The 25,575-nt window shown below is 35.8% G+C and overlaps 1 protein-coding gene across 3 annotated transcripts in view; it reads left to right on the top strand.

Annotated features, from left to right (window-relative positions):
* RNF180 (ring finger protein 180) overlaps nt 1-25,575 on the top strand; it is a 267,713-nt gene that overhangs the window by 15,249 nt on the left and 226,889 nt on the right. For all 3 annotated transcript variants that reach the window (XM_047753632.1, XM_047753710.1, XM_047753786.1), the window contains exon 2: nt 20,840-20,974. In XM_047753632.1, the coding sequence (XP_047609588.1) occupies nt 20,840-20,974 (135 nt within the window). The remainder of the gene's footprint in view (nt 1-20,839; nt 20,975-25,575) is intronic.

Genomic DNA, 25,575 nt, shown 5'->3' with positions numbered 1-25,575 from the left:
TGTAATAAAGTAAAAGAAAGCCCAGGAGAGCCTGGCAAGTAGACACATGACATAAAAGCTACTCTTGGTGTTAGGGTGAGATTACTAGGTTCACTAATATAGAGGCTTGAGTTTTAACACTCATACATGAAATCAAGACCTTGGGTGCACATGAGGCAGGGAGTTGGGAACTGAGACCTCCAAATAAGTCAACACTTCAGAAAGGTGGCATTTTCAGTAGAACACTAGATTAAAAGAAATATGATCCACTGACATACAGATTATAAAGAAGTCTATATTGGCTTAGTCTTTGAGTAAGTGGAAGGTGGAGAAAAGTCTCCTCTGAAAATTCTGTTAATTCAGTTTTTTTAAAAAAATTTATTATGAAAAGTTTTAAACATACAAATAAATAAGAGGAATGATATAATGAATCATGTATCCATCAGCCAGCCTCAGTAGTTATAATTATTCCATTCTTGTTTCTTTTCTCCACATTATATAATTTGTTTTTACATTATATAATTTTCTTATTAATACTCAAAATCTCAATATTTATCTCTAGCCTAAAGACCTTTAAAAATCATAAGTTTTATATATTATGCCCAACAAAATTAACAGTTCTTTCATCCAGTACCTAGTTCGTGTCTAATTTTCTCCATCTGTCTCAAAAATATATTTTCTAGGGTTGATTTGTTTGAATCAAAATTCAGACAAGGTCTATGTATTTTACTTGATGGATGTCTTAAAGTCATAAACTTCTCCTTTTAAAATTAATTTATTTGTTGAAAAAAGGCATAGAATTTCTCACAGTCTGTATTTGGCTAGTTGTATCTTCATGGAGTCATTTAATATTTTCCTCTATTCATATAGTAAATAAACTGGTTCTTAGATTTAGATGTTGACTCAATTCAGGTTATTATTTTTTTTAAGTATGTTTTAGAGATGGTGCTGAGTACTTTCAGTTGCATTGCATGTGTAGGCACAAGATATTTGGTTGTTGTTAGGACCAGAATTGTGTCCCCCCAGTTTTGATTATTGAAGAGCTAATTCCTGGTATGTGCCTCACATTGTGACTGTGTTTGGAGATAGGGCCTTTAAAGAGGTGATTAAGTTGGAATGAGGTTCTTTGGGTGGATCCCAATCCAAGCTGACAGGTGTCCTTACACATATAGGAAATATGGGCTTAGAGATGCCAGGATATGTGCTTACAGAAGAAAGGTCATGTGAGGACACATGAGAAGGCTGCCATCTAAAACCCAAGGAGTGGAGGCTTCAGAAGAAACTGGCTCTGATGGCTCTTTGATCTTAGACTTCTAGTCTCCAGAACTGTGAAAAAAATTAATTTCTATTGTTAAGGCCACCAAGTTGGTGCTGTTTTGTATTGGTGGCCCTAGCAAATCCGTGTAGTTGTCTTGTTTTTAGTGATGTTAAGCTTGATCTTCGAATTCAGGTGGTAACAGCCATATACATAAATTATAAAATGTTCCATCGTCCTTTTTTTTTTCCTGATGTTTTTAGTATCTGTTGATTCCCACCCCCCCAACCATTACAGGTTTAAATGGTGGTTATATTAATCATCGTGCATTTATTAGCATGATACCTCTAAACTGAAGAATTTTTCCTGACCAGGTTTTTGGTTACCCTGAAATAGTCTGTGGATTCTTTTCCTTTATTTATTCACTTTCAGATTCTGACATCCTCCAAATCACCTGAGAACCCTTAACTCCAGATTTTAGTACTTGAATTTATACTAACAAGGTGAGTGAAGGAACTCAAATTGAGAAAATTAGCTAAAAGCTATCCCTGTGCTGGTGATGTTCCTCAAGCACCTGACATATACAATGTGAAACTCTTCTTGCTAGAAGGACAGGTCCTCAAACAAGGTCCCCAAGAAGTCCCATGGTAAAGTTGAGTTCATATTCCAAGATTACAAACTCAAGAGGAAATGAATGAGAGTTAATACACATAACTGAGAGGAAATTTAGGTCCCCCTAAAATTTAAGTGAGGCCAGGGCTCAGGATTTTGTTCTCTTCTCCATCCATATTTAGAACCTTATAGATCTCATCTGTTTCTTTTCTTTTCTTTTTTTATTTTTTGGCTGCCTCCTGGCTGATGGAGTTCCCTGGCCAAGGATCATATCTGAGCTGCAGTTTGTGACCTATGCTGCAGTTGCAGCAGCACTGGATCTTTAACCCACTGAACTGGGTATGGGATCGAACCTGCTTCCCAACACTGTAGAGATGCTGCTGATCCTGTTGTACCACAGTGGGAACTCCTCATCCATTTTCATAGCTTTAGAGAAACCACCCACATCTAAAGTTTTTGCTCAAACACTCTTCAGAACTCCAGTTTCTTGAATCCAGTTTATACTTAGCAGTTCTATGTGAATATTGAATGGATATCTCAGAATTAATGTATCCAAAACCGAACTCCTGATCTGCCCCTTCTGTTCCACCTGCATCTGTCCCCATATCAATTTATATTACCCCCAATCTGAGCCTTATCTTTTGGCTGATTATGGTAGCAACTTTTTTTTTTGTTATAATGGAGTTTATCTGGTAGAAAATTTAAATTGGTAGTCTCATAACCATACTTTTGCTTTATACTCAGAATCTTATTTAAAACTAAATATAGCAAGCCATTTAAAATGTGCTACTTTATATAAAACAGATAAATAACAAGATCTTACAGTATAGTACAGGGAACTATATTCAGTATCTAGTAATAAACCATAATGGAAAAGAAAAAAAATTAATATATATTAACTGACTTTTAAAAAGTGCTTTCTCCCATTTTTCTTTTCTAACTTTAAGTAATTATGAGTAAGACTTTAGTGGGGTGGGGACAGAATCTTTGGGAAAGCACCTTTTGTATTAGGTGTTATTGATTCAACCAGAATCATATGAGACTAATTATATTTTAGTCTCTGAATTGGGCTTTTCCCCTATGTAATGCAGCATAATGTAGTTAAAGATTTGGCTCATAGGTGAATTTAAGTGAAGAATGTGGTTATATGATCTGTTAGAATTTCCTTACAGTGCCCAAAGTGAGAAAATCAGTTACTTCTAATTCAAATCAGCAATATATACAGTCATGTAAAAAGGAAGAGTTCCCGTCGTGGCGCAGTGGTTAATGAACCCGACTAAGAACCATGAGGTTGCAGGTTCGGTCCCTGGCCTTGCTCGGTGGGTTAAAGGATCTGGCGTTGCCGTGAGCTGTGGTGCAGGTTGCAGACGTGGCTCGGATCCCACGTTGCTGTGGCTCTGGCGTAGGCTGGTGGCTGCAGCTCCGATTGGACCCCTAGCCTGGGAACCTCCATATGCCGCAGGAGCGGCCCAAGAAATGGCAAAAAGACCAAAAAAAAAAAAAAAAAAAGCATTGTGTGGTATCGCAAAGGACTATGAAGATTTGAGATACTGCTTGTGCCCATTCTCTGAGAGCTTAGAACTTAGAGGAAGAAACAAATGTAAGCAAATACTAGTATAATATCTGGTGGTTCAGAGAGACATGAGTGTTAGAGGCTTCGGTAGCAGATGAGCTATTCAAAGGTAAAGACTGATGAGGAAAGACAGAAGCAAACAGTGAAAGTGTCAAAAGCTTTCAACTTTTTTATGGGGAAGATCATGGGATAAATAAATAAACAAGCCCAAGTCTGTTAGCTTCCAGGTCAGTGCTTTATCTGCTCAGAGATACCTACTGCTTTTTTGTCTCCGTTATCTAGCAATCTTTTGCAGTAACCTAGTATAGCTGCCTCTGAATCCAACAAAAAGCTCTCTGCTAACTACTCCTTTTGCCCAAAGAAAAAGAGAGTTTTGAGACCAGATCAGTATACTTATTTTTGTTACTTATTTCTCATCTGAATCCTATATGGATGATTGAACCTTAACCCATCAGACAGAATATAGCCATCTAATAAAAGCTTGGCAAGTTAGACAACTACTTATTATCAACTTTTCAGTTAAGACTATGCATCATATCATATTAGTATATTTCACTTAAGGTAAATATGTTTTAGGCCTTATTTTCTCTTCTAAGAAATCAGCATGAGAAGCACTTGGGGAAACAAGGCTCCACTTCACCTCAGGATCAGTCCTTTAGTTAGACGTTTTTCTCTGAGAACCTTGACAACTTTGCCTACTCTCTTTCACCCACCTGGCTTAGAACCCCTTACCATCTCATGTGCTTTCACAGTTTATGTTTTGTTATTATTATTATTACTATTTGTGTTCTCTGGTAAAATAGTAGATGCTCAGCAAATATTCACTGAATGGATGAATGTTTATAGGCTCAAAACACAAAATTAATTTTAAAAAAATAACCTGGTTTTATTTTCTTCTTGCTGCTTTCTCTTCTCAGTTCAATCAGAAATATTGTTGACACTTTTATTTAACATGCATTTAAATGTATCCTAGTTCACTCAGAAATCTCAAAAAATGACTAAACCTATTTCTTGGAACAAAAATTTGTTGACTTATGGTGATTCCTAGGCTTTACGTATGGGAACAAATAGACACCATTTTGAAAGTGTATTTCAGCTTTCCTCACAACTCTATTAATTCTTTTTGTAATTTCTACCTTTTCTTATATTTTCTCACTAGGAAAGTAGTGTGTGAAAAATAAGTGAATGTATGGGTCCTACATACTATTACTTTCATCCATCTTTAGAATGCATTCCTTCTTTTTCCAGAGTGGTAGTGGTTAAAAAAGGGCAAAATTCATCAAAGTTAAAAAAAATCTACATTTCTTCAATGATTTTTTCAAATAATTCTAAAATGTGTCCCTTGAATTCAAAGACTGCAGTGATCACTCAAGACTGAGTGTCTGGGGTATGTTTGTGAGAAAAAGAAAAGAGAAATTTAAAAGAAAAAAGATGTGATATTCAGCTTTAATTGTAGTGTGTAGTTTAAGAAGCTGTTTGTTGAGGTCCCGCTGTATAGCACAGGGAACTATGTCTATAATCACTTGTGATGGAACATGATGAAAGATGAGAAAAAGTGTGCATAGATGTATGACTGGGTCACTTTGCTCTATAGTAAAAATTTACAGAACAATGTAAATCAACAATAATAAAAATAAAAAAATAATATAGGTACTAATAAAAAAGCAAATAATTATCTCAAAGAAAAAGCAGCTGTTTGAGAGTATAGAAGACCCTGACAGCTACTACAGCATCAAATTTATATTGCTTTTGCTCCTTTAGGTGGAATATGCATTGTGTTATATCTAAGAGTGCAGCAAACCTAGGGGAGGTAGAAGAGAAATAAAGGGAGGCCGGTGAGAGCTGTCTAGATAATGATAAGGTAGTTTGAACTATTGAATCATTTTTCATTATTTTTTAATATAATGATTTTAATTTTTTTCCATTATAGCTGGTTTAAAGTGTTCTGTCAGTTTTCTACTGTACAACATGATGACCCAGTTACACGTACATGTATAGATTCTTTTTTCTCACATTATCATGCTCCGTCTCAAGTGACTAGACATGGTTCACAGTGCTACACAGGAGGAGGCTATGAATCATTTTTTTATCCACAAAAGTTGGCTCCAAGAAAAATGTTGCTGGATGTGAATATCAAAATATATGCAAAATCAAATAAACACTTGAAGTTGTTGAAGTTGACCTTTATCATGTTCAAATATTTTACTGAAGAAAATTGAGATGTCTCTCTGCAATTCTGATAGATACAGTTGTAGAGTTGATAAATTGGAGCCTGAAATTGACATTTTAGTCACTGAAGCTACCAAGTCTAGAATTATAGAATTGACAGTTTAGAAAATCATCTGATCTGCCATTTATTTGTTTTATTTTGATACCCTTCACAAATGTTTAAAGCTCATATGAGAGGGATCCTGAATTACAAGCCAGCTTTCACTAAATAAAATATGTTCAAAAATATAATGGAAAAAAATCATTATATAAAAAAACATTTATTGAACCACATAAGGCCTATAAATTCCACAGAAATGTAGTAATACCTGTAAAACTTTTAATTTGCCTAATGTAAGATTAATTTTGTGGTCCTTATTTGTTCTTATGTAGTTGATAAATGCAGTGACTGCTGCTTTGAAAACCCAGTCATTTATATTTTTGCGGTTTTTTTCACGAACCATTAACTCAGAGTTATTAATGCTTCTCTTCTGTGACCTGCTTAGAGTTGAGCATGTTTTATAGCAGTTCTTCTGTGTTTACAGCATATTCAGATAAAAAAGATTCAGCATAGCAGGGGAAACTGACATGGTATCAGTTTTACAAAATAATATCTATGGAGCTTATTCCCAGCAGAGTTATTGCATGTGATGTTCTGTTTTTATGAATAATCACTGGCTCCAAACCCCGCTTTTGCAAAACAGCTGTGGATTACTTTTGGAGTTACTGTGGCTTACATAACAATGAGTTTTCTTTTACACTTAAGAACATACTGTTTCTTTATACTACAAAGGAAATACTGCTTCTTATTTCATGGAGATATAATCTATCAAGTACTTTCAGTATACAACCTTTAGGTGACTAATTATGCCGCATTCTAATGGCTACAAGTACAACATGGTGCTTTTAAGCACCCAGGAGGCATGGGCAACATTTCTCAATCAGCGATAGAATATTCCTATTTTGCAAGGGATTTTCTTTCTGGTTTTAGTAGTTATTTCCTCCAAAATCCTGCCAAACATCAGTACGTTTTCCTCTAACCTTATCTATATAAGAAAGACATATGTATATAAAAAAATACTCAAATTTCCTCAAATAGTTCTGATTTTTTATCATCATTGCAACAGAGTAGTACTGACAGTCTACCTTATTTATTTATTCTCCATAGTACCATTCCTTTATGAGAGAGCATGTCTAGTTTAGTTGTACATTAAAGAGGAATCCCGTCTCATCAGCATTAAATGTGCTCCCATTAGCATAGTTATCCACAGACCTCCTACTTTCAAGCTAGTCTTCACCAGACATGAGATATAGATGCTTCAATATTGAAGTGAAGTAACATGGAGTTGATAGTTGAGATTGACAGCAGCCCATATCTATAGTGCATTTTCACTAGCTTTTTCTTAAAAAAGACTGAAATTTAGAAAAATTATTTCCCCTGAGATAGTGTAAACTGGCCCATTCTGTTTAGTGATTTATTTTCTAATTTGGTATGCATGACTCCCTCAGTACTTTTGCCAGTTTTACCTCCCTTGGCTTTTTGTCTTTATCCTATTTAAATTTTAAAGAAATATACAGATAATTTATAAGGGGACTCCAAATACTTTGGCCATTTCACCTTTTGATTTCTCTTTCTTGTTCACTGGCATGGTTTTTACCTTTTTAGAAATTATGAATTCAATATTTTTCTTTTTTATGACAGGACTTTTATTCCATGACTTTTATAAAAGGGAATTCATACAATAAAACATGGGCCTTTTAATAATGTCAAAATTGAGATGACTGGCTTGGGTTCTAGGTACTGTTATGGACTGACTTGGCTGTAAATATGCTTTATTCTTTAAGAAAAGAGAAAAGTAATCCTGAAGGTAATTCAGGATCGGCAGGACTGCCACTGCTTCCATATCAGGGCACATAGGCTCTGAGGATAAAATTTCTCCTCCTGAATTTCAAAGTAGGATCACCTCTTCAGTTTCTGCAGGCCATGCTATCCCTGCCCGTGGCCTCAGAGGCAAGGCTGCCTCCTATGGCCAAGGGTGTGAGGCCACCCGTGCCAGTGGGAAGACAAAGCCACCACCTTAGTGGGCCCCAGTAGGCAAAACATTGAACCAAAGAGAATTATTGTTGAGCCTTAACGTCTAATGTAATTTGCCTTGGTAGATTTTGTACTTGTTTGGGACCTGTCACTACTTTCTTTTTTTCTCCTGGTTTCTCCCTTTTATAACAGGAATGTATGTACTATGCCTGTCTGACCATTTTATTTTGAAAGTACATAATTTTTATGTTTTTACGGGTTTACAGATTTATACCTATAGAGGAATTTTGCCTTAGGATGAATCATACCTCTCTTCTCATATTTGATTTAGATGGTCCTTTGGACTTGGAGTAGATTTGGGGGTGGATTAAGACTTTAGAGACTGTTTGGATAGAATGAATGTATTTTGTGTGTCAGAAGGGCATAAATTTAGGGGGCCAGAGGGAGCAATGTTATAGTCTGAATTGTCTCCCCCCAAAATCTTTATATTGAAGCCCTTACCCTCAATATGATGTTATTAGGGGCTTTGAGGAGGTAATTAAGGTTAAATGAGTTCATATGGGTCAGGCCCTAATCTAGTAGGACTGTTGTCCTTTTAAGAAGAGTAAGAGACACCAGAAGTGCACATGCACAGAGGAAGGGCTTGTGAGGACACAGCAAGAAGGTGGCAGTCTCCAAGCTAGGAAGAGAGCCCTCACTGGAACCCAAAATTTCTGTCATCCTGATCTCAGATTTCTAACCTTCAGAACTGTGATAAAATAAGTTCCTGTTGTTTAAGCTACCCGGTATTTGGTATTCTTTTATGGCAGCCCAAGTAAACTAATATAGATGTCATACTGACAGGGTAGAAGATATTTTTACACTTAGAAAGCCAATGCTGATGTCAGATTTCAAAGGAAAAACTATTTAGAATTTTAAATAACCAAGACAAAAGTATTCTTTTCCTTTTTTGTTAATTAACATATTATTTTGGATAGAAAATGCTATTATATATCAAAATAACTACTTTTTAATTAACAGTTTATTTTTAGAGCAGTATTGACTTTACAGAAATATTGAGCAGAAAGTATAAAGCTCCCATATACTCCCTCTTCCTGTCTACATTTTCTCCTATTATTAACCTCTTGTGTTAATGTGATACATCAATATTCAATCATGAATTGTAACAAGTGTATTATTTTAAACTAAAGTCCATAATTTACATTAGGGTTCACTCTGTGTATAGTTCTGTAGGTTTTAACAAATATATTATGTCATGTACCCACCACTATATTATAAAATATATTTTCACTGCTCTAAAATTCTATGTTCTATGTATGTTCCCTCTTTCTGTCCAAATATTAGTTAGTGCTGTAAAACACTAACTTAAAATTGTCTTCCTTTACTATTATGATAGAAAAGCTGGAATACTTCACAATCAAAATTCTATGCATGAAGTACAAAAATACAAAACTGCTTTCCCTAAGTGAGAGGTCTTTACATTGGATTTTTATATCTTGACCCATTTCTTATTATGTAGGATTTGGATTCCAAAAATCTTCTTTAGCATCTAACCAGTTCTTGGCTTGAAAGGGGATGGGATCATTTATCCATATATAAACTGACCTTTGACATATGTCGCTTATAATGCGAGAGCAACAGGGACATGTTCCTACATCTTCTCTATTCTCAGATTTTTCCATGGTGATGGATAAGTAATCTCCCTATAGGCAGAAGTAGGAAAATAGATCTCTGATTTCTTTTATTGAATTCTTTGACTTTCATCTTTTGTAAAACACTGATGGTGTAACCAGAACCAGATGGTAAAAACTGTTACTGTAGACATTGCTCCATATTGAGAATTCTTTATATACTGCTCTCAGACAGTGGCCAGCATGGGGTTATATTGATCACATAAGATGCATATGGAGAAATAAACAGGTTAAAAGTGTATAGCTTGATGAATTTTCACAAGATGAGCACATCTATATAATGAGTATCCAGACTAAGAAACTAATAGTTCATTAGAAATTAGTACATTGCTAGCACCACAGAAGCTGAGTACTATATTGGCTTATTCTTTTAATTTAGTATTGTATCCCCACAAGTTTGAGGAGCGTGATATATCCTTTAAATGGAGATGACAATGTGGGAAAATATTTTCTATGATTTCATTCTTACCATGTAAACTAGTGATAAATGTCCATATTTTGGGGGGGGATCATTAGTAATTGCTTATTAGTAATATTGGAAGTATTGACTGTAGGTCTACAAGTTGAATTTGAACATTTTAAACCAAACACTTATAATTTTAAACCAAATGATATGACAATATATAAAAGTTTTATCTGCCAAGTAAATGAAAGTGATGTACTTCAAGTGAAAATCAACAGAATGAGCAGTGTGGTAAAGGAACAAAGAAATGCCACATGCAAAAGATGTGTGCATATAACTATGTTAAGTATTTTTTATCCATGCATGTTTTCTCATCACTCTCAGGAGACAAACTTGCTAACCTATGTGATTTATATTGTTCTAAGAAGATGAAAACATCTGCAGGCCCTAAAAGAAAAAATGGTGTTATGTATTATAACAGGAGCTTCTTTTTCACTTATTAAATCTTTCTAGTCCTTATACTTTACTTTTATTCTATTGTGTTCTGGAACAGAATTGAATAATATGAAAAATAGTGATCATCCTTAGCTCCTTGTCTTCTTCATTTTCATAGAATGCTTTTAAAGTTTTACCATCAGGTGTTAAAATTGCTAAGGTTTTCAGTAAAACCTATATTTATCAGGTTAATGAAATTTCTGTTTCTAGGATACTGAGTAGTCCTGTCTTTTAATCATGAGTAAATGTTGAACTTTACCAAAAGTTTTATTTTGCATCATTTGAGGTGCTACGTGCTTTTTCCTTTAAACTTATAGTTTTTGTGTGTTTGTTTTGCTTTTTTAGGGCTGCACCTGCAGCATATGGAAATTCTCAGGCTGGGGTCGAAGCAGAGCTGCAGCTGCATATGCCACAGGCACAATGGGAACTCCCGAATCTTATACTTTGTTGAATATATTGAATACTTTTTTCTTTTTGAATAATTCTTGAATTTCTAAAAATAATTTTGTATAACTAAAATGTATTACTCTTTTTAATCACTGATGGAGTCTATGGACTAATCTTTTTATTTATGATTTTAATCTGTGTTCATAAATAGAGTGGTATATAACTCTACTCTCTGTTTTCGTATCTCCTTGTCTCATTAATACTTCAAGGTTATGTTGTATTTGCAGAACTTATCTTCATTTTAAGTTTTATGGCCCCCATAATTAAATATGTTATGCATATTAAACATTTCTTAAAGAATTTGTAAAATTCGCCAATAAGATAATTTTTGGCTGGACCTCCTACTCCCTATTTTTAAGAGTTTTGGAGAAGATGCTTTAGGTCTATTTCAATTTTTAAAGTTTATTTTTGTTTTATCGTATTTTCTAATTTTTGATAAATTTTAATAATTTATAGTTTTGTCCACTTCCTCTCAAGTGGAAACACATGAATCCAAAGGTGAGCAAACCTTGGTTACTTAGGAATGTAGAATTTGACCTATGCCAAATGCTGATATTTTACCATAAAAATTGATAAATAGCAAAAGGTAGATGAAGCAATGAAACTTCTTTATGAAGGTTATATTTCCAGTAGTTGGCCTTATAGAAACTATCAACCAAATTTTTTTTCCACCATCATATTTTTATTGTTAGTTCCCCAATACGATTTTTTTTTCTACTGTACAGGATGGTGACCCAGTTACACATAGATGTATACATTCTTTTTTCTCCCATTATCATGCTCTATCATAAGTAACTAGACATAGTTCTCAGTGCTTCACAGAAAGATCTCATTGCTAATCCATTCCAAAAGCAATAGTTTGCATCCATTAACCCCAAGCTCTCAATCCATCCCATTCCCTCCCCCTCCCCCCAGGCAACCACAAGTCTATTTTCCAAGTCCATGATTTTCTTTTCTGTTGAAAGGTCCATTTGTGCTGTATATTAGATACTAGATATAAGTGATATCATATGGTATTTGTCTTTCTCTTTCTGACTTCACTGAGTATGAGAGTCTCTAATTCCATCCATGTTGCTGCAAATAGCATTATTTATTTCTTTTTTATGGCGGATTAGTAGTCCATTGTGTATATATACCACATCTTCCTAAGCCAGTCATCTGTTGATGGACATTTGGGTTGTTTCCATGTCTTGGCTATTGTGAATAGAGCTGCAATGAACATGCAGGTGCATGTGTCTTTTTTAAGTAGAGTCTTGTCCGGATATATGCCCAAGAGTTGGGTTGCTATGTCATATGGTAGTTCTATGTATAGTTTTCTATGGTACCTCCATACTGTTTTCCATAGTGGTTGTACCAGTTTACATTCCCACCAACAGTGCAGGAGGGTTCTCTTTTCTCCACACCCCCTGCAGCACTTGTTATTTGTGGACGTATGAATGATGGCCATTCTGACTGGTGTGAGGTAGTATCTCATGGTAGTTTTGATTTGTGTCTCTCTAATAATCAGGGATCTTGATTGGCCATCATGTGCTTGTTGGCCATCTGTATATCTTCTTTGGAGAAGTGTCTATTCAGGTCCTTTGCCCATTTTTCAATTGGGTTGTTGGCTTTTTTGCTGTTGAGTTATATAAGTTGTATATTTTAGAGATTAAGCCCTTGTCAGTTGTATCATTTGGAATTATTTTCTCCCATTCTTTAAGTTTCTTTTTGTTTTCCTTTGCTGTGCAAAAGCTTGTCAGTTTGATTCAAAGCCATTTATGACAAACCCACAGCAAATACAATACTCAATGGAGAAAAGCTGAAAGCCTGCCCACTAAAATCTGGAACAAGACAGGGATGCTCACTCTCACCACTGTATTGGAAGTTCTAGCCACAGCAGTCAGACAAACAAAAGAAATAAAAGGCCTCCAAATAGGAGGAGAAGAGGTAAAAATGTCACTATATGCAGATGGCATGATACTATATATGGAAAACCCTAAGGACTCAACCTCAAAACTTCTTGAAGTGATCAATAAATTCAGCAAAGTAGCAGGATGTAAGATTAACATTCAGAACTCAGTCGCATTTCTGTATACTACCAATGAAATTTTAGAAAAAGAATACAAAAATACAATACCTTTTAAAATCTCATCCCCAAAAATCAAATACCTGGGCATACACCTGACCAAAGAGGTGAAAGACCTATATGCTGAGAACTCTAAAACATTAATCAAGGAAATTAAAGAAGATGTAAAGAAATGGAATGATATTCCATGCTCCTGGGTTGGAAAAATTAATATTGTAAGAATGGCCATACTACTCAAAGCAATCTACAGATTCAGTGCAATCCCTATCACATTAGCCATGACATTGTTGAAAGAACTAGAACAAACAACCCAAAAATTTATATGAACCACAAAAGACCCAGAATTGCCAAAGCAATTCGGAGGAACAAAAACCAAGCAGGAGGCATAACTCTCTCAGATTTCAGGCAATATTACAAAGCCAAAGTCATCAAGACAGTGTGGTACTGGTGTCAAAACAGACATACATACCAATGGAACAGAGTAGAAAACCGAGAAATAACCCCAGACAGCTTTGGTCAATTAATCTTTGACAAAGGAGGCCAGAACATAAAATGGGAAAAAGACAGTCTATTCAGCAAGAATTGCTGGGAAACCTGGACAACTACATGCAAATCAGTGAAGCTAGAACAGGCCCTCACACCATGCACAAAGATAAACTCAAAATGGCTGAAAGACCTCAATATAAGACCAGACACCATCAAACTCCTGGAAGAGAATATAGGCAAAACACTCTCTGACATCAACCTTACAAATGTTTTCTCAGTTCAGCCTTCCATATTTGTTTGGTTTTTTTGTAATGATTTTTATTTTTTCCATTATAGCTGGTTTACAGTGTTCTGTCAATTTTCTGCTGTATAGCAAGGTGACTCAGTTATACATACATGTATACATTCTTTTTTCTTACATTATCATACTCTATTGTAAGTGACCAGACATAGTTCTCAGTGCTATACAGGAGAATCTCATTACTTATCCATTCCAAAGGCAGTAGTTTGCATCTATTAACCCCCAGTTCCCAATCTATCCCTTATAAATTTGTTTCTCCATAGAGACTTCTCTATCCTTCTTAAATTTAAAGGATATTGATGGAAGGTAAGAATTTATAGGCAGCATTTTTGAGACAGCTGTTTTGCCTGAAGTAGCAGTTCTCAAATGTGGTCTACACCTCCTGATGTCTCTAAGATCTTTCAGAGGGTCAAGTTACACTATGTTCTTGGTATCCTAAGATGTCATTTGCCTTTTTTACTCTGTTAACATTTTCATTAATCTGGAAAAGGAATAGTGAGTAAAACTTTTGGTCCCTTACCAAAATGAATCAAAGCAGTGGTGAGAATTGGTACTAGTAGTCATTTTATTCTTTAGTGCCATACACATGCAGTAAACAAACAAAAACAAAGACCTGTTTACTGAAGCAGTACATATTATTGATTTTATTAAATCTTTGCTCTTTAATACCTGTATTTTTAATATTCAGTGTGAAAAAGAATGGGAAGAATGCATAAAGCACTTCTGTAGTACACTGAAGGCTGACAGTAGGTTGTCTAGAAGAAAAGCCCTTGTTCAGTTGTTTTAGTTGCGATCTGAACTATCCACCTTAGCACACCATTTTTACAGGAATGATTGACAAACTGTGGTATTTAGACATGAATATTTGGCAGTATTTGTTTCACGTGATAAAGTTTTAGTTTTAAAGAACACTTAGCACTTTGACAAACTTGTACCACTGCTATGAGCCTGGCTACTATTGCCCAATAATTAAATAATTTTTTTGCTGAGGTTGATGACAATGTTAACAAATGTGATTTTTTTGTCATTCTGTAATGAAATATGTCAGTATTTGGGAGATGTGCATCTTAGCCAAAAATTTTCTAAATGCCCAGTGGATTGAGGAAATACTGGGAAAGTGACAGGAATATCAGGCTAGATAGTGAAGTATAGCAAGAGGAAATCCATGAGCAAGCAGTATTACAGCTAGCTTGGTCTAAAAAAACAAGGTTAGGCAAGAGACAAAGACCATCACAAAGACTGACATAGGTGGGAAGGATTAGGGCTTAAGGAGAGAACACCATTTTAGAAAATTGCATGGATCTGACCTGATTAGAACGGAGTAAGAGATAAGGAACAGTATTTGGGGGAAAAGCAAAAGACTATTATACCTGAATTTCTTAGACCTTATAGTCATGTGAACTGTAGTCATATGAACAGTAATACCAGGATTTTATAGTTTGTAATTTGCATCTGTTGACTCAGAACCCAGCAATCTCTGTGGAGTCCTTCTAAGTATTTCTGACCATTGTGAGACATCCATATGTGTTCAGTAGAAATTTCATTTACTCTTTTCTCATGATCGCTTTGTCTCTGTTTCTCTCTGTTTGCATCAATAGTTCTCTAGTTGCTACCTTGAGTTCCTTAGGTGTTAAAGCCATGTGGTGTGTGCTGCTCAGAATTGTTGATGCACCAACAAAAAAGCAAAATTTTTAGTTGTTTACTTATACAGCTCCCTCTTTCCTAGAATCCATACTAGTGTATAGTGAGCTGAAGTTAGGGATGGATTTGACTAACTCCAGTTGTTAGGAGCCAAGAACTAGGCTGTATTCAAATCAGTTCAAAGACTACAATTTTGTTAATAGCTTCATTACTATTTTTGACCTCTTCTTTCAGCATAAATTCTTTGGGAGAAACCACCTCAAGCTGTCCTATCATTATACCACTGTTGGGTAACCTCTATTCTTCTTTCAAGTTCAAATGTGTAGGAACACAGTTTTATCTCTTCACTTGGGTTGCTCACATCCCTTGCTAAAGGATTCTAGTTGGTTTGCCTCACTAGTTGAGCAGGCTTTCATAATACTTGGTATTTGAAAAGGAATTTTTGTATGCTGAGCACTCTGTCACATCTTGTCGATTTCAGTGAACACTTGTTGATTTTATTTTTAGTGCCAGATATGATATTTGGTTATAAAAATACAGGTTTGAATAGAGTATGGTGCTTTTTAGGATCCCATCATTAAATCAATGATACATATCCACATATAAGTGTCATACAACCCGACTTGTGCTACTTGGGAAGTACGTGCAAAGTTCCATGGGAGCACAGAAGAGGGAGGAATTGTAGTTTTATGGGGAACATCTGTAAAAGAAAAATTTGAGCTCAGCACTAAAGGATTAAAAGTATTTTTTAAAGTTGGAGGAAAAGGAAATCACATTACAGTGAGAGAGAATAGCAAACTTGAAAGTGGAAAAGCAGAAAAAAAGTTGTCTTTAGGGACCTCCACAAAGATCTGCATAGTAGTGGTGTGAAGTATTCATGGAGAGGATGCCAAAAATTGAGAGCTAGTTTGGAGTCAAGTTTTAAAGGGTGTAAAGAGCCTTTTTGTTTTTTACAGAAGAAAGACTAAATGATCTTTTAACTCTTTTAGTAAAAAATACTAAAATTGTTGTCATATCAAGCGACAGTTAAAAATTATGCAGCCAAAAGTAGGGGTAAAAGATAGAGGGGATTATACAGGTATGTCAGGACAGTTAATTGGTAAAAAAATTATGACTTTTTAAAGTTTTGTATTTAATATATGTGGTCAAACTTTTTGACTTTTTAGTTTGAAATAGTCATAGATTCAGCTGTGAATTTTGAATTTTAGATTCACAGAGATGTCCTATATACCCTTCAAACTATCTACTTTATGCAGATTTTTCCAGTTACATGCCCTCGTGTGTGTGTATTTACTTGTATGGAATTTTATCACATGTGTAGAGTTGAGTGAACAATACCACAATCAGATGCAGGACAGTTCCATCACAAGGATCCCTTGTGCTACCTTTTTGTTTTTTGACATCTTAAGCTTAGACTGTATTTTTTTTAATTGAAGTATAGTTTATTTAACAATATTATATTAGTTTTGGGTGTACAACATAGTGACTCAGTATTTTTTACAGATTATATACTCTATTTAAAGTTAGTACCAAATAATGGCTGTATTTCTCTATGCTGTACAATATATCCTTGTTGCTTATCTGTTTTATACATAGAAGATTCTGTGTCTTAATGTCCTGCTCGTACCTTGCCCTTCTCTTCTTCCCTCTCCTCATGGGTACCCACTAGTTTGATCTATATATCTATGAGTCTATTTCTGTTTTGTTGTACACATTTGTTTTATTTATTAGATTCCACATATAAGTGATAGCATAGAGTATTTGTCTTTCTCTGTCTGACTTTTTCCACTAAGTTTAATATTATTGAAGTCTATCCATTTTGTGGCAAATGGAGCTTACACTGTATTCTCTCTCTCAAAGTGTGATCTTCAGATCACCTGTGACGGAATCACCTAGCCTGCCTGTTAAATATGCAGAGTCCTACCCTAGAAACATGGAATTAGAATCCCTGGGACTGTGGCCCTGTGTCCTACATTTAAATAAACTCCCAAATGCTTTTTATACCATACCTATGAGGACATGAGTTTGAGCTGAAATCTAAATGATGTGAAGGGAGTGAATTAGGCAAAGACCTGGGGTGAGGAGATCTAGACAAGTGCTTCCAATAGGAATGTAATACATCAGATGTGCAGTTAAAAAAAATTCTAGTGGCACATTCAAAAAGTAAAAAGAAATATGTGGAATTAATTTTTACAATAAATTATTTTTAACTCAATATATTAAAATTTTAATTTCAACGTGAAATAAATATAAACACTATTAAGATGTTTGACATTCATTCTGTCTTACAGAGTATTCAAAACTCAGTGCATATTTTACACCCACTGTGCATCTCAGTGCAGATTAGGCACATTTCGAGTGCTGGATAATTCACTTAACAAGTGGCTAATATACAGGGTAGATAGAGTGAACAGCCAGTACAAAGGCCCTAAAAAAAGACTGATGCAGAGATAACATCTGACATTCAGAAGATGAAAATATTCGTCTAGAGTTTTGGAATAAGATTAAACTATATGTATAATTTTATTTTATCTTTTTAAAATTCAGTGAATTTTTATTTTAATTTATTTTATTTTTGTCTTTTTAGGGCCGCACCTGCAGCATATGGAGGTTCCTAGACTAGGGGTTGAATCGGAGCTGTAGCCACTGGCCTATGCCACAGCCACAGCAATGCCAGATAAGAGCCATGTCTGTAACCTACACCATAGCTCATGCCAATGCCAGATCCTTAACCCACTGAACAAGGCCAGATATTGAACCTGTGACCTCATGGATACTAGTTGGGTTCACTAACCACTGAGCCACAGAGGGAACTCCCTCAATGAATTTTATTGTTGTACAACCATCATCACAAGCTAATTTTACAACATTTCTATCCCAAACCCCCAGCCCATCCCTTCCTCCACTCCAACCTGTGTCCTTTGGTAACCACACATTTTTGAAAGTATGTGAGTCAATTTCTATTCTGTAAATAAATTCATTGTATCCTTTTTTTAGAGTCCACGTGTAAGTGATAGCATATGATTGTGTCTTACTATCTAACTTCAGTTAGCATGGTATTTTATAGGTCCGTCCATGTTGCTGCAAATGCCATTATTTTATTCCTTTGTATGGCTGAGTAATATTCCATTGTGTATATATACCATATATTCTTTATCCACTTCTCTGTCAATAGACATTTAGATTGCTTCCATTTTTGGCATTGTCTACAGCACTGCAAAGAACATTGGAGTACATGTATCTTTTTGAGTCATTGTTTTCTCTGGATAGATGCCTAATAGACTGGGATTGCTGAATCGTATGGTAATCCTATTTTTAGTTTATTGAGGACTCTTTTTACTGTTTTCCATAGTGGTTGCACCAGTTTATATTCCCACCAACAGTGTAAAAGGGTTCCTTTTTCTCCACACCCTCTACAGCATTTGTTGTTTGTAGACTTTTTGATGATGGCCATTCTGGCTGGTGTAAGGTGGTACCTTCATAGTAGTTTTTATTTGCATTTCTCTAATAATTAGTGATGTTGAAAATCTTTTCATGTGTTTTTCGGCCATCTATATGTCTTCAGAGAATTGTCTGTTTAGATCTTCTGCCCTTTTTTTGATGGGGTTGTGGGCTTTTTTTGTATTGAGCTTCAGGAGGTGTTATTTGTTTTGGAGATTAACCCCTTGTCATTTGCTTCATTTAGAAATAGTTTATCCCATTCTGTGAGTTTTTATATGTATAAATTTAAAAATCATTGCCATCAAAGAGTTGTCACATAGAGTGTAATTCTCAGAGATTTTCAGTGAAAACTTGAGTCATCAGTAGAGCTTTTTCTAACTACATGCTTTCAATCTAAGACGGCGTGGAACAACCTTGAGGGAGGGGAGAATTGGGGAGATGTGTATAAATCTCAGAGAAAGAACATATGCAGATACGGAGTTTCTCATGATTGATTCTGATATTATCCCTCCCTGCAATACCCATTCCTGCTTGAGAACCATTGGTAGTTAAAAGGGAGATGAGGATAGAAGATGCTAAGGAGATTCTTGAGAGGTGAAAGGAGTGCTAATGAAGCTAAGTAAAGGATAGGGTCTCAACAATGAAGAAAGCAGGGGCAGAGCTCAGGACATTTGCAAGTTAAGATATGATTGATGATCTTTCAAGTTTAAATAGAGTGATCAGCTGGGCTAAGATGGGTTCTGAAGATATTAGTGGAGATAGAACTGCTGCCCAGCACCTGAAGGTTAGAATGGAGTTAGAATGGCTTGCAAGAGGGGCATGCTGTGCCTTTCCAGGCAGAGTGCCTTAAGTGCTTCCTTTAAATTTGGCTAAGATCCATCTATGTTTCCTTGCTTATAGTCCTTTCAGCTGTTACATTTTAGTTAATTGTGTATTAACACAGCCTGACCTCACCCTGACCACACTATGGAATCGCCTGGGGAATTTCTTTTAATAAGAATTACCCATTTCTAACCCTCTCCCACAACATTTTTGTCCTTTTGCCTTTTCTAGGGCTGCACCTGCGGCATATGGAGGTTCCCAGTTAGGGGTCTAATCGGAGCTGTAGCTGCCAAACCTATGCCAGAGCCACAGCAACTGGGATCCGAGCCATGTCTGCAACCTACACCACAGCTCACTGCAATGCCGGATCTTTAACCCACTGAGCAATGCCAGGGATTGAACCTCCAACGTCGTGGTTCCTAGTCAGATTCGTTAACCACTGAGCCACGACGGGAACTCCTAGGTATTACAATTTTTTAAAACTCCCCAAGTGATTCTAATGAGCTAGGGTAGAAAACTATTGATCTATAGCATAGTTAGCACCTCTGTGACAGAAAATTAAGTTTTACTCATCCCCCAGAGTTTGACTTGTTGTGTGGCATATGGTTAGCTCTCAGTAAATGTCTGTTGAATAAATGAAAAATAAAAGAACTAACAATTGAAGAAATGTGGCCAGGGAGCTAGGCAGGCCCTTGTGAATAGCTTATAAATTAACATTTGCTTTTATTATGAGTATTTACCAGGCAAGTTATTAAATACACTGCACCTATTTTGGAATCCTTATTAATATGAAAAGGTTTTCTTATGTTGGTCTAAATCACAGTATTGACATAATATCTCAAGTATAAAAATAGGCTAAAAATTAGTAGAGTTATTATCTCTTTTTGTTTGACTACACATACTGCAAGATGTACTATAGTTAACTATTCCACTGAGTACAATATACAAGAGAAATTATTGTATTTAGGATAAAAGATTTTTGTCATCAATTTGAAATAATTACTTCCAACTTTCACAGAATTAATTACAACTCAGTAAATCCTATTATATTTAAATTTTAATGCTGTGGCTATTCAAAACATCCTATTTACAAGAATATTTATAGTTCTTTGTTATGACTTTTACAGTTACTGCAATAACTTATTTAATTAACTCTTTAGTAGTTGTGTTTTAATGTAATGTTGTCATTAATGTAATGCATCATTATTGTAATTAATCCTGAATATAGTGTATAGAGTGCTCCTAGCCTAAGACTCTTAGGTACTTGAGGAAATGATAATTTTCTTCCTCCTGGTCTACATGTAGCTAATGCTGTTTAAAGGGTTTAGAAAATCAAGTTTAACCTGCACAGTTTAATATTCTAAAAATGTGTTAATTTTCCACAGATGAAGAGAAGTAAAGAATTGATAACTAAAAATCATAATCAAGAAGAAATAAGTATTCTTCGTTGTTGGAAATGTAGAAAATGTATAGCAAGTTCTGATTGTTTCATGGAATATCTTGAGGATCAAGTGATTAAGGTGAGTAGTGCTAACTCTATAATTTTCAATTTCCTGTTATAGGAATGCTGGGGGCACACCTGCACATTCACACTTATCCCCTAACACCTGACTTAGCTTTTACCTTATTTTACCTAGTCCACTGAAAACATTTCAAAGTGGTATTAAGAATGCATCCCCCCTACCACAGATGCAATTAATTTTACCTTTGGCTGCTAATGTTAACATGACCTTGAAGTTTTAAGTGTAGTGTCACCGATGTAAGTTGAAGATAATAGTCCATTTTTTTAACCTCCACATGAGTGAACCTTAGTCATTACCACACATTTAAATTTGAGAGCCCACTAAAAATAGAAAACCTATTTTACATGTATGTAAAAATGTGTTATATATATGTTAACCCGAATATGTATATACACACACATACACCATGTACTGTACATATATACTGTACATATACACACACACACACACACACACATATGTAGTATTCAATATGGGCCTAGGAGGAGATGTATAATTTTAAAGTTAATAAGAAAACCTGAGTAATATTTAAAAGCATTTAATCGTCCTGATAAAATAAAAATAACTGTTTTTTTTCTAAAAAAAAACAAGAACAACAAAAAAAACCCTTCAACTTCCCTAAGAACAGTATTCAAGAGGCAGTATCAGAGAGGTCCAAACAAGGTAGTAATCCATGGACTTTGCAGGGAATTCTTAGTTCTGCAGAAAGAACGGGTATAATTACTTGTTCTTGTTTGCTTCCTCTTCTTTGAGAGGCTGTTTGTTTTATTTTTTGCTTCAGACACATTCGATCATGATTCTTTCCTATCCAGTCTAACAGATTAGCCACCTTGAACTGACACTAGTGAATTACTTTGGTTGCATACTTACTATATATCAGATACTTTTTTACACTGAAGACAACATTTTCATTGGGAAAAAAAATATGCTAAGTATTTTATTAGCTGTAATTTACATAGAGTAAAAAATAAAAAGCATACTGCTTGATAAATTTTTTTCAGCCCTGCTACACAACAAATCAAGATATACATTTTTCATCACCCCAGATATTTGTCTTGCCCTTTTCCAGACAATACTCTCCCTCTAACAGGACAAACACTATGTTGATATTTGTCACCATAGACTAATTTTGCCTGTTCTTGACCTTCATTCAGATGGAATCATATGCTCTTTTGTACCTGACTTATTTTTCTCAGCATAATGCTTTAGAGGCTCATTTTTTTGTTTATATGTAGTTTGCTCCTTTTTTTTCCTAAATAGTATGTATGCCATTTTTGAATGTACCATAATTTATCAATTATTTTGTACTTTTTAAGAAATTCTTCAGTACCCTGAGGGAAAGATTTTTTCCCTTCCTTCTACTGCATACCAGAGTTGAAATAGACAAGTTTCTTTCTTTGTCCTTCTGAGCAACAGGTTTGTTTCTCATTCACCTTTATACAGATATTGTAACCCATCTTTATATAGGAGATACCCTTTAAAAGAGTCTTTCAGCCCTGAGCAAACCCTGGACTTTGTCTCCTATCTTTCACACCCCATGTCTGTATGAAATGGTCTTCGGAAGAACATAGAGGATCAGGAAACTGAGAAACTAGCATCCATAGATGTTGGCTCCAGAACATGTTTCTTTAGCTCTATCCAATGCCAGGAAATGGAAGACACACTCTTCCTCTCAGCCCCCACAAAACTAGGAACTGGGCACCGGAATTACTAGCTTTTGCAGCAGATTAACCAAGTACATTCAAAATCAAGCTTGCTAGAAGAAAGAGCACAAACACACTTATCGCTTCTGCTTTCCTAATATTGAGCAGTTTATCAGCTTGGTGGAAGCTAGGTCATGTGGAATTTGAGCTGTAAGGGAATCTGGGACATTTGAGCTTTAGTGTTCTAGTCACTGGCATGTAGTAAGTAAGGCAATGTGACTGGAAATTTAGAATGGAATTCTTGAGACAGTCTATAATGTCCACAGGGGCAAAAGGGGACTCCTACTCTACTTTCAGACCAGGGATACGTGAAATGTTGCCAAGAGCCAGAACTCAAGGCAAAATAAACATTGAAAACCCTACAAATAGGAATTCTTGTGTCACAGCTGTAACGAACCTGACTAGTATCCTTGAGGATGCGGGTTGGATCCCTGGCCTTTCCCAGTGGGTTAAGGATCTGGCGTTACCATGAGCTGTGGTGTAGGTCACAGACACAGCTCAGATCCTGCGTTGCTATGCCTGTGACATGGGACAGCAGTTGTAGCTCTGATTCTCCAATTTGACCCCTAGCCTTCCATATGCCACAAATGCAGCCCTAAAAAGGGGGGGGGGCATAAAAACCTAAAATAGCAGAATTGATCTCCATCTGTGATCTCTGAAGTCTGGTGGAGTAGGGGTTTTGGGCAGGAATGGTATCCAAAATTTTAGTTTTTAGTCAGTTTTGATACAGTTTTGGACATGTCAAGTTTATGTGGCCTAAAAGACATTTAAATAGAAATTTCTTGAAGGCTGCCGGTTCTATGGGGTTTAGAACAGAGATTTGAAATAAAAGTGTGGATTAGGGAATCATCAGCATGTAAGTGGTGAGTAAAAAGTAGATGAGGTCACCATGCAGAGTGTGAATGGAGTGAGAAAGAAGAGGGCCTAAGAACATTTAAGGAACGGGAAAAAAAAAAAAAAAAAAAAACCACAAGGAAAAAAGGAGTGCTGAGAAAGATAGGATTGAAAATCAGGATACAGCGTTGTGCTGTGGAAGTCAAGTGATGAACATCTTTCAGAAAAAGGGATTGGTTACTAGTATTGAATGTTGTGGGAGAGATAAAAAGTAAGATTCTGCCTTTAATATGCAGGTTGTACACTGCGTACTTGTAGAGGATGCTAGTCTGTGAAAGGTACCCCCATACTTGTACAGAAATGGCATACAAACTGTATGGCCATATGTAGAGACTCTGAATGAGATTAAAAGCGTACATTGGTTTTAGCAAAGGGGAGATCATTGGTCAGTGTTCCTTATAGTTGTGAGAGTTATAGCGGCAGATACCAGATTCCAGTGAGTTAAGAAAAATGTTAACTGAAGAATGGTCCAACACATACTATAAAGCATCATAATTATTGGGTTATGACTTTCCATCATGGGACTGGAAGTTATTTTATCATTATGATACTGTTGCCAATACAGTGGTGGCCAGAATGTGACTGAAGACTGTTGAATTGATTATTGGATTATACACCTCCTCCTTCACATTTTTTGGTTAGATATTTTGCTCATTTTCTCTCTGGCTTTATTATTGTAGTGGTATCCTTTCAAGGGCTATAATGAAATCAATCATATTTTTGTTGCTTATTACATTTATTTTTATTGGATTATAGTTGATTTACAATGTTGTGCCAATTTGTGCTGTTCAGCAAGTGATCCAGTCATTTACATAAATACGTTCTTTTTTCTTATTATCCTCCATCATGTTCTATCCCAATGGATTGAATATAATTCCCTGTGCTATACAGTAGGGTCTCATTGCTTATCTTTTCTTTTTTTTGTCTTTTTGTTTTTTTAGGGCTGCATCCACAGCATATGGAGGTTCCCAGGCTAGGGGTCTAATCAGAGCTGTTGCGGCTGGCCTACGCCAGAGCCACAGCAACGCCAGATCTGAGATGTGTCTGTGACATACACCACAGCTCACAGCAACGCCAGATCCTTAACCCACTGAGCGAGGCCAGGGATCAAACCCGCAATCTCATAGTTCCTAGTTGGATTCATTGCCACTGCGCTATGGTGGGAACTCCTGCTTATCCTTTCTAAATACGGTAGTTTACGTCTGCTCACCTCAAACTCCCAGTCCATCCCACTCCCCCACCCGTGGGCATCCACAAGTCCATTCTCTATGTCTGTGAGTTTCTTTCTGTTTTGTGGATAGACTCATTTATGCCACATTTTAGTTTCCACATATAGGTGATATCATATAGTGTTTGTCTCTTTCTGATTTACTTCACCTAGTATGAGAATCTCTACTTGCATCCCTGTTGCTGCAAATGGCATCAATTCATTCTTTTTTATGGTTGAGCAGTATTCTATTGTATATATGTACCACATCTTCTTAATCCATTCGTCTGTCAGTGGACATTTAGGTTGTTTCCATGTCTTGGCTATTGTGGATGGCGCTTCAGTGAATATAGGGGTGCATTATCTTTTTGAATTATATTTTTGTCTGGATATATGCTCAGGAGTGGGATTGCTGGGCCATATAGTAGTTCTATATTTAGTTTTATGAGGCCCCTCCATACTGTTTTCCATAGTGGTTGTACCAGTTTACATTCTCATCAACAGCTCAAGTGGGTTTCCTTTTCTCCACACCCACTGCAACATTTTTTATTTGTAGACTTGTTAATGATGGCCATTCTGACCAGTGTGGGGTAGTACTTCACTGTAGTTTTCATTTTCATTTCTCTAATAATTAGCAATATTGAGCATCCTTTAATGTGCCTGTTGATCATCTGTATGTCTTTAGAGAAATGTCTATTTAGGATTTCTACCCATTTTTTGATTGGGTTGTTTGTTTTTTGTTGTTGTTGAGTTGTGTAAGTTGTTTGTATATTTTGGAGATTAAGCTGTTGTCT

This window comes from Phacochoerus africanus, chromosome 1 (assembly GCF_016906955.1).
Source record: "Phacochoerus africanus isolate WHEZ1 chromosome 1, ROS_Pafr_v1, whole genome shotgun sequence".
Classification (NCBI taxonomy): domain Eukaryota; kingdom Metazoa; phylum Chordata; class Mammalia; order Artiodactyla; family Suidae; genus Phacochoerus; species Phacochoerus africanus.
This window is presented reverse-complemented; position numbering and strand designations above follow the sequence as displayed.